Source organism: Microcaecilia unicolor, chromosome 2 (assembly GCF_901765095.1).
Source record: "Microcaecilia unicolor chromosome 2, aMicUni1.1, whole genome shotgun sequence".
Classification (NCBI taxonomy): domain Eukaryota; kingdom Metazoa; phylum Chordata; class Amphibia; order Gymnophiona; family Siphonopidae; genus Microcaecilia; species Microcaecilia unicolor.
In genome coordinates this window covers 198111823-198129280 of record NC_044032.1, presented here as the reverse complement: position 1 = coordinate 198129280, position 17458 = coordinate 198111823, and the positions used below count along the sequence as shown (strand labels likewise).

Here is a 17458-nt window from a genome sequence, read left to right as displayed (position 1 = left end):
AAAGAGTTCTAGACTTTTCCTTAGCTCACTGATTTAGTTTTCACCATTGATTGGTTGGTTTTTTTTTTTTGTAGTTTTATTTAATTTCGTTGTACTTTACACAGCTTTCAACTGTCATTCTTTAGGAATGAATAATTTCTTACATTTGGCAAAAAGATGGCTGTTTTCCCATGTTCATCTTCTATAAAAGATATTAGTTAAAGAGTTTGAATTTAAGCACTTTCCTCTTCTTTCTCCATGAGACAGATGTACTAAAGTATACAATTTTTTCACAAAAGGGATTTGCATTAGTTAAACCAATTTCAAAACATTTTCAATTGTGTACATCAAGAGACAACAATAGCAAATTATGAACAAATTCTATGAAATAACTCCATTTCTATCAGTATTCATGGTGCTATGCTACACTGATTCATGCACCATCTCCCAGATTCTATATAGTGCGACTTGAATTTCACATGCAAATCAGGTCGTATTCTGATTAGCGCACGCAACTTAATTATCTTAAGAAGCCAGCCAATCAGTGCCAGTAATTGCCACTTAACAAGCAATTATTGATATTAATAGGCATTAATTAGAATTTACGCACACAACTGTCTAAGCGTATTCTGTAAAGTAATGTGCATAACTTCTAAGGCGCATATTTGAAAAAGGGGCATGGCCATGGGCGGATCATGGGCATTTCTAAAAGCTATGTGTGTTATTATAAAATACACCCGGTCCGCACCTAACTTACACATAGGCATTTACAACAAGTTTTACTTGGCGTAAATGTCCGCATCTAAATTTAGTCGTGCAGACTTGTGCTAGGTTTATTCTATATACCACGCCTAACTTTAGGAATACTTTATAGAATACGCTATAAACCATGCCTAAATTTAGGCACACTTTATAGAATATGCTTGGTGTATTTTTTCAGCACTGATTTTTAAGGTGCCATATATAGAATTTAGCCTTTAGCCCTATGTGCTTGAAAGAGACCAAGAGAAAGTTTAGATGAAGGTCTACCTCTCACAATGGGGCCGGGCCGCCGAGAGACTGAGCCGGGCCCAGGGCAAGGCCGCCCCCAGGGCCCCTGCCACCCCCCCCCAGGGCCGCCCCCCAATCGCTACCACTGTTGCCTCCCTCTCCTGCTCTCACGGCACCGGTGCCGCAGTCCCCAGTCTCCACCTGCCCACCCCCAGCCTCGTCGACAGCCCCCCATCATACACCACCTGGCCCCCTGCATTTAAATCGGCAGTGCTTCACCTCCATGTGAAAGCGGCAGGATCGCCTCCCTTCGGGCCCTCCCTCACTGTGTCCCGCCCTGACGGAAACAGGAAGTTACATCAGATGAGGGCGGGACACAGTGAGGGAGGGCCCGAAGGGAGGCGATCCTGCCGCTTTCACACGGAGGTGAGGTGCTGCCGACTTGAATGCAGGGGGCCCGTGGCGGACGGAGGGGGGCTGTCGACAGAGCCGAGGGCGGGCAGGTGAGACCGTGGACTACAGCGCCAGCGGTCTGGGAGCAGGAGGAGAGAGAGAGACCCCGTTGCTGGGCCCCCCTTGGAGGCCCGGGCCCGGGGAATTTTGTCCCCCCTGCACCCCGCTCTCGGCGGCCCTGCAATGGGGTCTTTTTACTAAGACACACTAACAATTATATTCCTATGGGCGTCTTATCATTTAGTGTGTGCTAATTCTTAGCACATGCTAAATCTGTTACCACGACTTAGTAAAAGTACCCCAATATGCACAGTATGCAATAGCAATCTTTGTCAGGTTTATTTTCTGAGATCTTCAATGCCTTATAGTTCTTTGCAATAATGTTAATGTTTATAGTAATGGTTTTCCATTTTTTGAGGGGGCAGAGAGGGTGGGGGGTTGTAAGACTTAATTTGAAATGAGAATTTCCAGAGGAAACAAACATGAGTTGGTATAGAATCAGTCAGGCAATTGGCAAAGGATGTTCAGTCAACTTCTATTTGTAGTTTTACACATGTTAAAAATTGATCTGATATAAAAAGTATCAAAGAATATCTAAAATTTTAGAAACATATTTTAAAAATATAATTAAACATTTTCATGCTCCTTGTCACCATTAAACCATTAATAACATCTTTCTACTCATAAGAGCAACATTACAATGTCCAAGCAACTTTTATGTACAGAGACAAAACAGATGTAGAGACACTAACATTTTGCTCCCTATTAATTCAATGAAAATATGCGAGACTGAGAAAAATGTTTAAAATGATTAAGGTTTACAGCTAGAATTACTAACATACACTACCTCATTACTATGTACTATTGTGATTAGCACATGGTATTAGGGGGTCTTTTACTAAAGATTAGCTTGAGTTATCTGCAGCAGGGCCCATTTTATTCCTATGGACCCTGCTCCAGATAACTCAAGCTAATCTTTAGTAAAAGACCCCTTTAGTGACTAGAGCTTGTTTTCAAAGCACTTAGACTTACAATGTTGCATAGTAACCTATGGAACTTTGTAAGTCTAAGTGCTTTGAAAATGAGCCCCCTAGGTCACATTGCATAAAATGGAACCTGTGGAAAATAATTGGGGGTCCTTTTACAAAGATGCGTTAAAACGTGGCCTGTACTACCTTCAGCGCTTGATTTTCCCTCGCGCTCTTACTGCATCTGCAAAAATGCAAAATTCTATTTACAGCATTAATGGCCAAATTAGTGCCAGGCCATTTACCACCTGAGCCCTTATCGCCTCCTATTTACTTGGTAAAATGCCACTATGGGAAAAGACCAAGGGTCCATCGAGCCCAGCATCCTGTCCATGACAGCGGCCAATCCAGGCCAAGGGCACCTGGCAAGCTTCCCAAACGTACAAACATCCTATACATGTTATTCCTGGAATTGTGGATTTTTCCCAAGTCCATTTAGTAGTGGTAAGGGTTCACACGTTAAGCGTCCGGCAATGTGGCTGCGCTGCCGATTACCACCAGGAAAACACACACACACACATACTAGGAAATAGAAAATTATTTTCTACCTCAGAAAACTGCATGTGCCAACTTCAGAACTACCGCTGGGCTCCTGCGCTACCCCAGCGGTAGGGCTGATTTGGCATGCGCTACCCATTCGGTAGCCTTACCACGCCTTTGTAAAAGGTCTCCTTAGTGTACACTAGCATAGCAGTGCACATTAGCAAGTCTAGCTGGTACCGGGTATACTAAAATAATACATACATTGCTAAACGTTTGAAGCAAAGGCATTAATCTTCTGCACATACAGGTCACAGTTTAACATGGTAACCACTATCAACAGAATCTTACCTCCCCTCTTTAACTCCAGCAATGGTGGGTGCAAACTGTGACCATTTTAAACTGAACAGGCAGACATTTTAACAAGCTGCCATTTGTGTCATGCCCTACAGCCTTTGCAACTGACTCAGAAATGTGGGCAAGAGAGAACACTGATACAGGGGCTGTCCTTTCTCCATCTATAGTCCGCCAGTATCCCTTTTCAACACAGAACGCCCTGGGTCAAGCATCACTCCATACAGAATGCCCCTATCCAATCCCCCTTTCAGATTTGCATATTTAGATTCTGATTCTCTAAAGCTTTTCGATGGCTAAGGGAAAACAGCTTAGTAAATCAGGCCCCTAAATTTGTGATTGCATTAATATATAGCACTATAACATTAGTTTTAATAAGGACACATTAGGTAGGCTGTAACACTGTGTTAGGGGCACTTGTAGAACAGTATAATGGAGCTCTAATGTGTCTTAGCCATAATGTAACTTAGTAGATAACCCCTTTAATTGTATTTACCAATTTTACTTTAAAATGTTGACATATCATTGGACATCTACAGGCAACATTACATATTCATTTAAATATATATTTTTTAAATGATGCTCAGCCTGTTCCTACTCTTTAGCTTGCTGAAGAACCTTGATGGCCCCAAGTTACCATGTAGCACTGTAAGCTTTTCCTTCTCTTGCTTGTTTGATAAACCACACCACAAATCCACACCAGTAACATTAACCTTACCTTATTCCTTCCCCCACATTTCCCCGTTTTATCATTCTCTATTCAACTTGTTATCCCTGTCAAACTTTGTAACTATACACTGTGTTATCTTTGTAATATCTAGCACCTATTCATTGTTAGTCGCACTGAACCTGCTACCGAGCGGGAAAGAGCGGGGTATAAATGCTACAAATAAATAAAAATAAATAAATATGCTATGTACGTATCTGATTAGCTTTTATTGCCCAATCAGATGTGTTTAGCCAAAGTAATTAATCAACTATTTAATACAGTAATGGTGATATTGCCATTCACAAGGACTATGATGTCAATACATGCATTATGCCACTGCCATCCTTGTTGTGTCTACAGGTAAAATCTTTGGCAAATCTACTCCGTTATATACTTGCTAGGTTAAGGGAATGTCCCTGACTGAGCTCACACCGTACCTCAGACAGATAACAGATTACCTACTAATTTGTCTGGTATAAATCCAACAAGTCTTACCTTGTAATCTGAGTCCTAGTATTGAAGTCAAGAGATCTCATAGAGCGCAACACTTCTATGCACCCCAAGTACTGTAAAACAAATAAAAGATCATCTATAAAAATGCGTTGTATCACAGTGCAGTCCTCTTTCCCAACAGCAATTCATAACCATAATATTTCCCCTAAACCACATTTTCCATTTACATATACAAAATAGGCAAAGCGTTAACCATAATAATCTACTACGCAAAGCCCTGTACTTAAAAACACAACTTAATAGAAAGTACTACTGGATGTTACCAGATTAGCTACTAGTCAATATATACTATCCTACCCGGAAAAGCAACTGATAAACACCATGTTAAAGGAAGCTAAAAGAGAACCTTGATCAGCAGCTGCTTCTATAAAAGCCCAGGTAGTGCCAGTGGACATAGACACATTTGATGCTCTTCAAAAGAAACAATAAAAACACAGCTTAAATAAATTGGCTTCTAGGGATAAACTGTAGTTTCATTAAATTTAGCATTGTGAGCCCTCCAGGAACAGGGAAATACCCAGTGTACCAGAATGTAACTCACCTTGAGCTACTACTGAAAAGATGTGAGCAAAATCCAAATAAATAAAATCCTAAAAGTTTGCGTAGTTGTGTCCCCCCCCCCCCCCCCCCCCCCACCCACCCACACACACACACACATACACATGAAGCTTCCTGGTTATCTGCAGTTCAGTACAAATTTACTGCAGTTTTAAAAATTATGGAAAACCTGTTTATTTCAGCAGGCTTTTCCCAATGCACACGGGGCCTCTTTTATAAAACTGCAGTAAAAGGAGCCATAAAGTAGTATCGGCGGATGGATTTGCCACACGCCGAGGCCCGGTAAAAGGTTTTTTTTTTTTTAAAAAAAGGAAATGGCCTTGCGGTAAGTCTGCATTATTTTCTACTGCAGGAAACTGCACGCACCAACTTCAGAACTACCGCTAGGCTCCTATGCTACCCCAGCGGTAGGACTGATTTGGCATGCGCTACCCATCCTTTGTAAAAGGTCCCCTTCATGAGCCCTTACGCCAAGCCCCCTCCCTACCTATCTTCAAATCCTTGCTCAAAGCCCACCTCTTCAATGTTGCTTTCGGCACCTAACCTTTATACTTTCAGGAAATCTAGACTGCCCCTGTTTGACTGACTGTACATTTGTCCTTTAGATTGTAAGCTCCTTTGAGCAGGGACTGTCCTTCTATGTTAAATTGTACAGCGCTGCATAACCCTAGTAGCGCTTTAGAAATGTTAAGTAGTAGTAGTAGTAGTAATGCACATTAGCAAGTCTAGCTATTTTTAAAGTGCCGGAGTTTACCCAGCGGTTACCGCCAGGTTAGCATGGGAGCCCTTATCGCCACCTCAATGAGTGGCATAAGGGCTCTCCCCCGAAAATGCCGCGCAGCAAGTGCTTTACTTGCCGCATGGCTATTTCCTACAAGAAAGAGAGACTTCCCTTTTACCCGCTGTAGTAAAAGAGGGCCTCAGTGTACGTGAAAAACATGCACTGACGCAAGCGCAGGCCCCCGTTTGCCGCAGCTTGGTAAAAGGGGCACTAAGTAATAGAGCACTTAGCTCTCCTGATGAAGCTTAAGTCAAGCAAAACGGTGATCACCATCGGGACACATTTGCAATGCAAAGACTGGATAGCACCCCCCTCGCTGCTGGACTGCTGTCTGCATATTAGTATTATAGAGTTGTTTAATTAAAACTTCTTAAGGTACTAGGGATATCAGATGAATATAAAGAACCTTAAGATTATATGGTGTAATATGTAATTCATTTAGTGTTTGCTTCTCAGAAACTAATTAAATGTAATTAAAACTCTAATGAAAACTCTCCTCTTGTCCTAATTAGAATTGACTATAAATAAAGAGTTGAGCTAGGCGTGGGAATGAGGACTGAACTAGGCCCTGCTGTGCCTTCCAGAGTCTATCTGTTAATGCTGTGGCAGAAAATTCAAGTTTTAAAACTATGGGGGAAAGGGTTTGGAGACTAGCTAATAAAGTTTGTTTCTCCTTTTTTTTTTAATTCTGTGTTTATCAATATCCTACAATTCCTCTGTTAAACCCAATAAATTACCAAGCAGAGTGCAAAAGAATGTCACTTATCCAGAGAAATGTCCTCTTCTCTCAGAATCTCAGAAAGAAAGTTAAGAAGGTTAAACGCAGTGTAACCCCTTGCTTAAGTTGGTCTAGGCAGCTGCCTACTCTATGCCCAGGATAGTTGGACAAGATGGGTGCACACTATTATTTATTGGTTGGGACCAGGGCCAGAACTAGGATTACCTAGGATGCCAAGCAAACTCTGCATCAGACTTCACACGATAGTGACCACACCAGTTCTTTTTTATTTTTTTAATTTGTATGAAGTCTTTATTTAGTATTGAGAAATCCCTGTACAAAGGATACTACATGAGGAAGAAACAGCGAACAATCGTACAAGAAAATATAAACAAGATAGCCACAGCATAACCCTCATGAAGTTACTTTGCAACAATACAATAACAACATGAATTCCAACTCTGCCAACAGCACAAACAGTGACTCCAAATTTTTGAAATTTATTTTAGTAAAGTAGCGTTCCCCCACCCCCAACACCCACCTATCCCCCTCAACTAGTCCAAGTTCCCTCCCCTCTCAACCCTACCCCTCCCCCCTAACATTCACAGTGTTTCAGAAAGGGCTCCCATATTGCCTCCCACTTCGCCTCCGTATGACCTCGCACAGCCCGAAGTCTCTCCATTTCACAAATGAACCATAATTTATTTAACCATCTCGTCAAAGGACGGACATTTGTAGATTTCCAATACCCAGCAATCACAACTCTCGCCGCCACCATTGCTTGTCTGGTCAGCAAAGCCTGTGACATTTTCCATAGATGTTTTTTTACAGCAGTAGAGTGTGTTTCAGTCAAAAATCTGTTTCATGGTCTTATTGCACTCTAATTTGGCTTCCTTTGTTTTCTTGGTTCTAATATATTTTACTTTGTATAGCCTTACTGTTTTGTTTTGGTTTTTTTTTTTTTTTCAAATAAAAGCTCTTTGCCTTCTTCTTGGAATACACACTCTGTTTTCTTATAAATCACCTTCCTTTCAGTTATTCATGTTATAACCACGATGCATACGCTGCCTGGTATAAGTGCACAAGAGAAACCATAAAGCCAGCGTACACTCAAGCTAATATTTTAAACAATCTAAATAATGCTACTGCTTTAATTACAGAGAGTCAGCCTACACGGTGGCAGAAACGCAACATTTTTGCTATAGAAAAAAACAACAATAAAAAGCCCTATTGCTCAGTTACTACATCAATAGATTAAAATTACGCTGACTGTGTTTTTGTTTCTCTTCATGCTTGGCTAACAATAAAGGCAGCATTACATAGAAAGACAAAAATATGAAATCAAACCCAAATCAAAATGCAGTCCACAGCTAAAAGCTGCAGCACAATACAACAAGCTTCAGATGAACACCAGGGTACCATACAGACCCTCCGGAATTGTATACTCTGTACTCTTAAGACTGCAGTGTGAATATGTTTTCTTGTACCCCACTGAGAGTACTTACATACAAATACTCATGATTACCTTACTGCTTAGATAAGCAATATCAGCAGCACATATATGTATAGAAAGAAGCACAAAAGAAAGTAGAGGAGCGGATGTTTCCTCCTCCCACCTAACACCAGGTTTAAATTCAATGATGGTCCACCCCTCATTTTTACATCTCCTATTTCCAGAGGAACTCCAGGTGATGTACAGCACAGATTAACAAATACAATTCAAAAACTATGAATACAACCCATAATAAAGATAAATAAATAAACATATAGAATAAAACCAATTACTATAAGAGTAAAATAGGGACAAGGTCATCAGCTAGCAGAGGCAACTATCCATAACAGTCAGAAAGAGAGGGAAGTGATAGAGAGAGGATAGAAAATAGATCTCCAATTGGTCTTGCCCTTGCTTGCTCCAATCTCAAAATGGCAACTGTGACCTCCCATGGCAGTCTTGCAAGGCTGTCACAGGAAGTCGCAACAGCTATTTTGACCGCAAACCTGGTATGGGCAGGAGCGGCTCGAATCACTCCTGCCCCGACAAGGCCACTAGACCCCCAGGATTTCTAAGGTAGGCCTGGGAAGTGTCTATGGGTGGTAGGAGGGTGGTGGGGGAACAGAGAGTAGAAAATTGTTGTGCATCTTGTCAGGAGGAAGGAGTTTCGGTTTCAGCCAAAAATGCACTGGTATTTTCGGCCAAAACCGAAAAATGACTGAATCTGACTTAAATGCGAGTGCCTGAATATAACATTTACACACATAAATTACTGTATTCTGCAAACGACGCACATAACTGCCCGCCTCACCTATGCCCCACTCATGTTCCTCTCCTGTGAATGTTCCCTTCCATTTATACACTACACATAACGTATTTTCAAAGCACTTAGACTTACAACTTTGTAAGTCTAAGTGCTCTAAAAATGAAACCCTAATGTAGTATGCGGAAAGGGGATGGGAATTGATATACCACCTTTCTGTGATTACAATCAAAGCAGTTTACGTATTATATACAGGTACTTTGTCCCTTGTGGGTTCAAAATTTATAAACTGTGTCAAAATTTAGGTGCATTCTATAAAGTAAATTTAGGTGTACTTTATAGAATATGCCTAGGCATATTTTTTTCAGCATCAGTTTTTTAGGTGTTATGTATAGAATCTAGCCCTAATTGTTTCTAGCACAGATACAGCTCTGCTTAATATATTTTTTTTCTTACATTTGTACCCTGCGTTTTCCCACTCATAGCAGGTTCAATGCGGCTTACATATTATATACAGGTACTTACTTGTACCTGGAGCAATGGAGGGTTAAGTGACTTGGCCAGAGTCACAAGGAGCTGCCTGTGCCTGCAGTAGGAATCAAACCCAGTTCCCCAGGACCAAAGTCCACCACTCTAACCAGTAGACCACTCCTCCATGCCATAATATCTGTTCCACAATGTTTATTCTACATTATTGAATGGAAATTGCCCTAATGCTTAAGTAGCTTCCTTAAATAAATAAATAAACAGACAAATTGATTGGCTATATATTTATTTGTTTAAAAGTATTCTTTCATACCATTAATCATAACAAAATTACACATTTTGATTACCAAACAAAAACACTGGATAATAGAATTCAGCCATTATAAAACAAAAACCCATTACGATAACTAAACAACACATAAAACCATCCTTCCCCAATCTAAAAAGTACACTAAAAAATAATCCCCTAAATTCAATCTGAAATTAATGAGACTTCAATTTCTTTCTAAAAAAAAAACCATATAATCAGATTTCAGGGTAGAGCACTCCATAATTAAACAGCCACTACCAAAAAATACACAATCTAAAGAGTGCCAACTCAATTTCTTCAAATCCAAACTCACTTTAAAATTTAAAATTAGTAATTTAACCTAGAATTCTATAAACCACCTGAAGCCAATGGAGCTGTCTTTAACATAGGTGAGATGGTTATTTTTTTGTTAACCCTCCAATAATTCCTGCAGACGTACTGTATTTTTTGAATTAATTGCACATCTTCTGTTCTTCTTCCATGCTAGCAAAGTCTCTGGTACCATTCGGACACACTCATTTGTGGTACAATGTAATTGTGTATATAAAATTCCACTTCCCCCTCCTCCAAGTAATTGGTACAATTATTAAAACTTCCAAACTTGTTAGTGCTCCATGGTAAGCTCTCTGGGTAAGGGACAACAAAGGACATGCTGCCACTGAAATAAGCCATAGGCCCAGAAAAGTTCTGCCCACAACAGGTAGGCCCAGAGTGGTTCTCATCTGGAAAAAGCTGATTCAGATTGCTGAAAGCAGCTACAGAGCAGAGCTAGTGTGAAAAGAGACAAATAATCTGAATGAGGCACTCCATTGAGTTGAACTGAGTAAATAAAATAACAGAGATCCTTTTTCCAAACAGCGGTAAAAGGAGCCCTGTGGTGGCATCAGTGTGCGGGCTCCCCCAGCAGCCCAGCAATAGGGCCAAATCACCGCATGCCAAGACAGCGCTACCTCTACCACCCTTTTGTAAAATGACCCCTTAACTAGCTCAAAGAGAATGTCTTCTAGCACAGAGCTCAGAATGGCTTTAATTAATCCAAATGCAGAGATTTACAAGATATTTCATGTATCATGGCTACTCAGTTCAGACAAATTGCTCAAAGTAATTTACAGTATATTACTACTCGTAAAATACAATTAAAATATACTTCATAAACATTTCATATAAATTAATAATTAAAGAAACAAATACAAAATAAAACATAATAATAATAATAATAATCACTCCTAGAGGCAGTACCTTGATATGTGCCTGAGAATACTTGAAGCTATGCTGGTAGTAGGTTAGCTACCTGTGGAGCCACCCAAGCCAGACAGGTCTAAACATCTGGAGACAGACTAAGGGCCCTGTTTACTAAGCAGCGTTATAGGTGCATTAACATTTTTAACTCGTGTTAACCATGTACGTGCCAACAATATCCCTATAGGCACCTACATGGATAGCGCGCTAAAAACACTAGCATACCTTAGTAAACGGAGCCCTAAATGTGTTCCAACAACCCATTACCAATCGTGAAAACAAGAAACTCATCCATTGCCCAGGTCAACAAGGGCCATGCAAGATGCCATGGATCCTGGGCATCAGGCAACAAGTACTCAGTTTTCTCTGTTAGGCAACCAGGACAAGGAGCTTTAAAGCTACTGGAAGAACATCAAAAATGGAAAAAAGGAGGGGGCGCTGGAGAACCCACTGGGAAATGGAGATGTAGCTCTTCAGCTCTTGAGTCTCACCTATATGTTGTGATAAAGTCACCTCCAGGATAGTTGGGTTAAGGCAGTTTCAGTCTGAAATACAAGTCCCAGAAGGCATTGCAGGCAAGGAGCCAGAGGGTGAGATGAAGAACCTGGACTGGACTCCTAGCTGCAATCGGGGAAGACATGGGTGTAAGCTGGCAGGTTGTGTAGAGTGGCTGCCACTGGGCGGAAAGAGAGTTAGGAAACCCTGTGTGCAGGAGCTCATTAGTCTAATGCTTAACTCAGCTGGTGTGGGTGTGAGGAAGATAATGGAAGGAGAATGATTGGTGGTGGTAGCTGAAGCCAGGGATTGATTAGGCAGGTGGGAAGGAGTCCCAGGAGAGCAGTTCAGTTCAGGAGAGAGAAGCAGGAGAGAAGTATTTGCAGGCTGAAAATCCTTGGGCAGAAAGGTCCCTAAAGTATTTGCAGGCTGAAATTCCTTGGGTGAGAGGAAGTCCCAAAAGTATTGAATTCACTGTGAAGCTGAGGCAGGGGAAAACCCTTGGGTAGAAGGAGTCCCTAAAATATTGAACTCTCCTGAAGGTAAAGAGGATAGAAGGTAGAAAATGCTGCTTGGTGACTGAACTGTGATGATGAACTGAAAGAACTGTTTGTCTTGGGAATTGAATTACTGTTTATTGTGCACTGGATAAAGAGCCCAGACTGAAGCCTGTAAGCCTGTATTGAATCCTGGTATGTGCTATACTGCTGTTGGAACTGTGTACTAGAAACCTGCATGGAATAAAAGTCCTTAAGATTGAAGTTACTGGTGGACATCTATTTCTTCACTGTACCGGGAGCCTGTGGCTGGAGGAGATTGTTCTATCCTTGGCTGCACAAGAAAGGAACCTGGTTACAATGTTAATATTCTGATTTCTGGTACTCTGCCATTAATATTATGCCTCAGCTTAAGCCCGGTAAAATTGAGGCAGCTTTGCTTCAGCGGAAACACAATCCGCCATCACCTACCAAGAAAGACAGCTCAAGAGGTCCATGTGACAATATGGCCAATGTTGCAGGACAACTGCGACAGATTTCAGCAATGCTATCAGAGATATTAAGGACATCAAGGTAGAAATTACTCATCTTACCAGCAGGATCTTAGCATTAGATTCACAGCTCCATACTCTTGAGCAGAAGTATAAAATTCTTGATGATGTGGTGATGTGGTGATGTGGTGATGCAGCAAAAAAAAGACCATAAGGCTGAGACAAACGGAAGAAGCCTTAGAAGATTTCAGTAATTGGAATTGCTGCAAAAAGTTGCAGTTATTAGGGCTTTATGAAAGCTCAGAGGGCAGTGATCCAGTTACGTTTTTGAGTCTTATTTCCCAAAAGTGCTAAATTTAAATTGTGAGTGGCCTTTTTGCTACCCTTGCAAAATTTCAGTTGGGGGATTCCTTTATTAATATGATTAAAATACTGTATCACCAACTCTTGGCTAGAATTTTAATGAATGGTTTATATTCCCCATTATTTCTACTGTACCAGGTCATTAGACAGGGATGCCCATTGTCACCATTCTTGTTTAATTTAGCCCTTGAGTCATTATTATTAGCTATACAATCTACTGGGACGATCAGGGGTGTCCATTTTCAGACGACACTGGCGATGTTAACTTTACTCCATACCTTTGCAGTCTTGGGTTACTCAGTGAATTGGGAGAAAACCGAAGTTATGCCTCTAAATATCTGTTATACTAAGGATACGGTTTCCCATTTTTCTTTGCAGTGGTGTTACAATGAAATTAAATATTTGGGTATCAAGTTCCACCCGACATGGGAAGAAACTGTACAGCTGAATGTCAAAAATCTCTTAGTTAAAATTAGAGACACTTGTAACACATGGTCTGTGCTATGGCTTGCATGGTAGGACAGACTAGAAGCCATTTGCATGGCCATTACACCACAAGGTAATTATTTTTTTGCAGATACTACCTTTACCATTTCCTGTGACTATGTTTAAACAACTGGATAGGCTCTTAAGCAACTTCTTGTGGAATTCTAAAGTACCCAGAATCACTTTGAGCACACTGAAAGTTCCAAAGAAACTGGAGTAGGATTGGAGGAGTAGGATTTCTGGACTTTGGTAAATATGCAACTGCAGCTTGTTTGCAGAGTGCTTGCTGGTGGCTTCAGGACTCTGAGCAAGAGGGGTCCCCACTATGGGTGACTATTGAATGAAAACTTGTGCTACCACTTCCTTTATCTAGTCTAGTAGGTGCCATGACGCCCCCCCCCCCCCCCCATGTCATTAATTAGCCTATCTTGGCAGAAACTGATCGGGCATTGCAAACTTTGGATTGTTCTATGAAGCAACCTCTTAACACAATGAAAGACGCTCTGTTGTGGGGTGATCCTACCATACAAATTGGGAACAAACCTATTTATTGGAAAAAATGGGCATCTTTTAGGTGCAGGACATTATGGATGCTGAAAGGATTCTAGCCTTTCCTCAGCTACAAGCCCAATGTAGACACAATTCATACCAATTCTACCAATATCTGCAGCTACAGGCTTTTTTGTGTCAGCTACCTCATCCTATGGTGAATGCCCCATTGGATGTGCTACTCCTTTTGACAGTGAGTTTTCAGATTCTTCATGTTCTGTTTAAGTTCTATAAACATTTGCAATGCTTTTGGCAGAAAGATCTGCATCTGATACAGTCGCTGTGGGAACTGGATGTTGAAATTTCGTTAACTTGTGCTGAATGGGTGCATTTTTGGCATTGGGTCAATAGAACCTTTCGTTCTGCTTCTATACTGCAATCTCTCTACTATGTGACCCCAGTTAAAAGCCAGAAAGTGTGCCAAACTAATACTTCTTTGTGTTGGAATTGTAAGCTACACACCAACATACAGTATGCTATATGAATGACAGCATGTGTCAGTTTTGGACCACTGCCTGGGATAGAATCTCACGGAAATTACCAACTCCTTCACCTGTATCCTAATATCATCATTTTCTGCTCAGTGGCCCTCCCACTGGAGTGCCCAGATGATTTCAAAACTCTTTATGGCATTCTAATGGCTTAGCAATCAAAGTGGTCTTGATGCACTGGAAGAGTACCTCTATGGCAGCTGCCTATCATTGACGAAACTATGTGAATATGGTTGCCAAATTCAAATATCATTTGACAGAATGATCAGGCTCGATATCTCATTTTAAAGACACCTGAGGGCTTATTTTTGAAAGAGAAAAACATCTAAAAAGTGGCATAAAGCAGCATTTGGACATTTTTCTTGCCAAAACATCTAAATCGATATTTTTGAAACACATTTCTCAGACGTTTTTCTATGCTGTTCATCTGCAGTGTGTCCAAATCTCAAGGGGGCATGTCAGAGCATATTAAGGATGGGATTTGGGCGTTCCTAAGACTTAGGAACTTGGACATTTTTCTGCCATAATGGAACAAAACAAAAATGTTCAGGGCTAAAACTAAAATGTTTTGAGCTAGACCTGTTTTAATAACGACTAAGCCATAAAAATGTGCACTAAATGACCAGATGACCACTGGAGGAATAAAGGAATGAACCCCCTCTTCCTTCCCCAGTGGTCACTGAACCACTCCTGCTCCCCAAATATGTGAAAGAAACAGTACATACCAGCCTCTTGACATCTTCAGATTCTATATTCTATTCATAGTTTATATTCCACCATATCTCCAAATGATTCATTGTAGATTACAAAAAAGAAGCTTCGCAATCAGAAGGAATTACATACTAAAATAGAACAGACTATATTAAACAGAATCTATATCTGAAAACAGAAGAGCCTTCAACTGTTTTCTAAATCAGAAGTAGGGCGAGATAGATCTAATCTGATATGGAATATCATTCCAAACTTTTACAGCTAGATATTGAAAAGAATTACTCAAATAACTTTTAAACCTAGGGCCTCAAAAATTTGGGAACAGCAAAATATTAGAATGTATAATGCGAAACGTTCACCTTACAGACAATATTATCAAATATTTAGATAGGCAGACTGAATTTTGTCCAATTAAAGTTTTAAAAAGCGTGCTAGCCAATTTAAACTTAATAAGCGAATGAACCGGAAGCCAGTGCAATTTTTTAAGAAGACAAGTTACTCTCTCAAATTTATTAACTCTAAAAATCAATCTGGCAGCCGTGTTCTGAAGGAGCAGTAATTTTTGTAAAAGTTTCAGTAATCAAGAAATGATAAAAGGACAGACTGTGCTAAACTCCTAAAACTTTCCAAACTAGGCAGTTTTGCGAGGACGTCCTCAACAAAACTTGGGCATCCCTTCCGATTATGCCCCTCTAAACGACATCATATAAGCATTAAACAAGAAAGAACGTATTAAGTCATTGGTTAATTCAACTAAAATTCTATTTAGACCTGTCTCTAATCTTACCTCCCAACATTCTAACTTAGACTCCTCTACTTTCACCACCTCGGCTGATCTTCTTCCCAATGTGTTCTCTTGCAAGATCTCCACTCTATTAGCCTCTCTTCCTCCATCAAACTCTGCTTTTCTTTCTCTGATTTCCCCACTCCTTCAGTCCTCACCTATCTTTCTACTTCTCCTTCAGGAAGGCCTAGAAGACTTATCTGTTTGACAAATAGTGCGGTATTATGTCAACAGTTTCAAACCACCCATGTAACCAATTTCTTCTCACTATTTCTTGAGATGTCACTTCGCTCTATATGGAGAGTTTTCACTTTCCTTGTTGTAAACTGCTATGAATCCTTTAAGGAAAATGGGCGGTATATAATACTCCAATAGAATAGAATAGTCACTCTTCTCCATGTACCCCATCCCCCACCCCATCTCTCCCTCGAGCCCCTGTCCAGTCTGGTTCCCTCACACTTTCTTCAATCTCCTTTCTCAAGACACACCTTTCCTCCTCCAAGTCCACTTTCTATCTTTTGGATCCTATCCCCCAAGCTGGTATCCCATTCCCTGTCATAATCTTCTGCCCTCATTTCTTACCCTAGTGAATAATAGTTTGTCTTCATGCATTGTTCCCTCGTGTTGCAAGCACGCTCTTGTTCATCACATCTTGAAAAAAACGTAACCTTGACCCTAAAGACCCTGCTATTGCCCAATTTCTAATCTCTGTTTCCACTCCAAACTTGTTGAAAGGGTTGTCTTTTCCCAAATTTATTCCTTCTGTGAAGGCACCCTGATTCTCTACCCCCACCAAGCAGGTTTCTGTCATTGTCATGATACTGAATCAGTCTTGAACTCTTTGATCAGTGATCTTCACTCCACCTTTGATAAAAAATAGTATTTTCCTTCTCATATCCTTAGATCTCTCAGCAGGTTTTGACATTATAGATCATTCTCTCTTCTTTCGCATCTTGCTGATATCGGTAACTCTGATATTGCTTTGACTTGGTTTTCTTCTTTTCTTTCAGGACATACTTTCTCTGTACCTGCGGGATCTGTGGTTTCTGCTTCCTTGTCTCTTTTCTGTGGTGTTCCCCAGGGTTCAGTTCTGCTACCCATCCATTTTAACATCTTTCTTTGTGTGCACTGAATGCGAAGGCCACAGGAACTGAATAAGATTCTTCTCATTCAGTGTGTACTAATCGTTAGGGTCGCTTTATAAAAGGAGCCCACAATTAATACAGATCCAAGGGCAAAATATCATGAAATGGATGCAGAAATCACTGCAGCATTATTGCACAAAAGATGTAATGTAAACAATACATGTTCCTTGGAAGCTATACAATTTGAGACCGAGGGGCCGATGCAGAAACCTTGTGTTAGAACTGTCTTCCTAATGCAAACGTAATGACAAAGTTTTGACCTCAATGCAGTAGCCAAATAATATACAAATTACTACTACTACTACTACTACTATTTAGCATTTCTATAGCGCTACAAGGCGTACGCAGTGCTGCACAAACATAAAAGAAAGACAGTCCCTGCTCAAAGAGCTTACAAAAAAGAAATGTGTGCTAACATAAGAAAGGATACTGGATACATGCACACACAGGTCTGAACTATTGGCAGCTATGTTTTGTGCACAAATCAACACCCAGAACTTCATGTGCTAGAGAGCTATTCTGTGCATCACATTTTTGCGATACCTTTATGCACAGAATAATATAACAGCACATGTGCAGATGCAAACACATGT

The 17458-nt window shown here is 40.5% G+C and overlaps 1 protein-coding gene across 1 annotated transcript in view; it reads right to left on the bottom strand.

Annotated features, from left to right (window-relative positions):
• SHC3 (SHC adaptor protein 3) overlaps nucleotides 1–17458 on the bottom strand; it is a 239070-nt gene that overhangs the window by 206195 nt on the left and 15417 nt on the right. The window contains exon 2 of the mRNA XM_030193617.1: nucleotides 4489–4559. Within this exon, the coding sequence (XP_030049477.1) occupies nucleotides 4489–4559 (71 nt within the window). The remainder of the gene's footprint in view (nucleotides 1–4488; nucleotides 4560–17458) is intronic.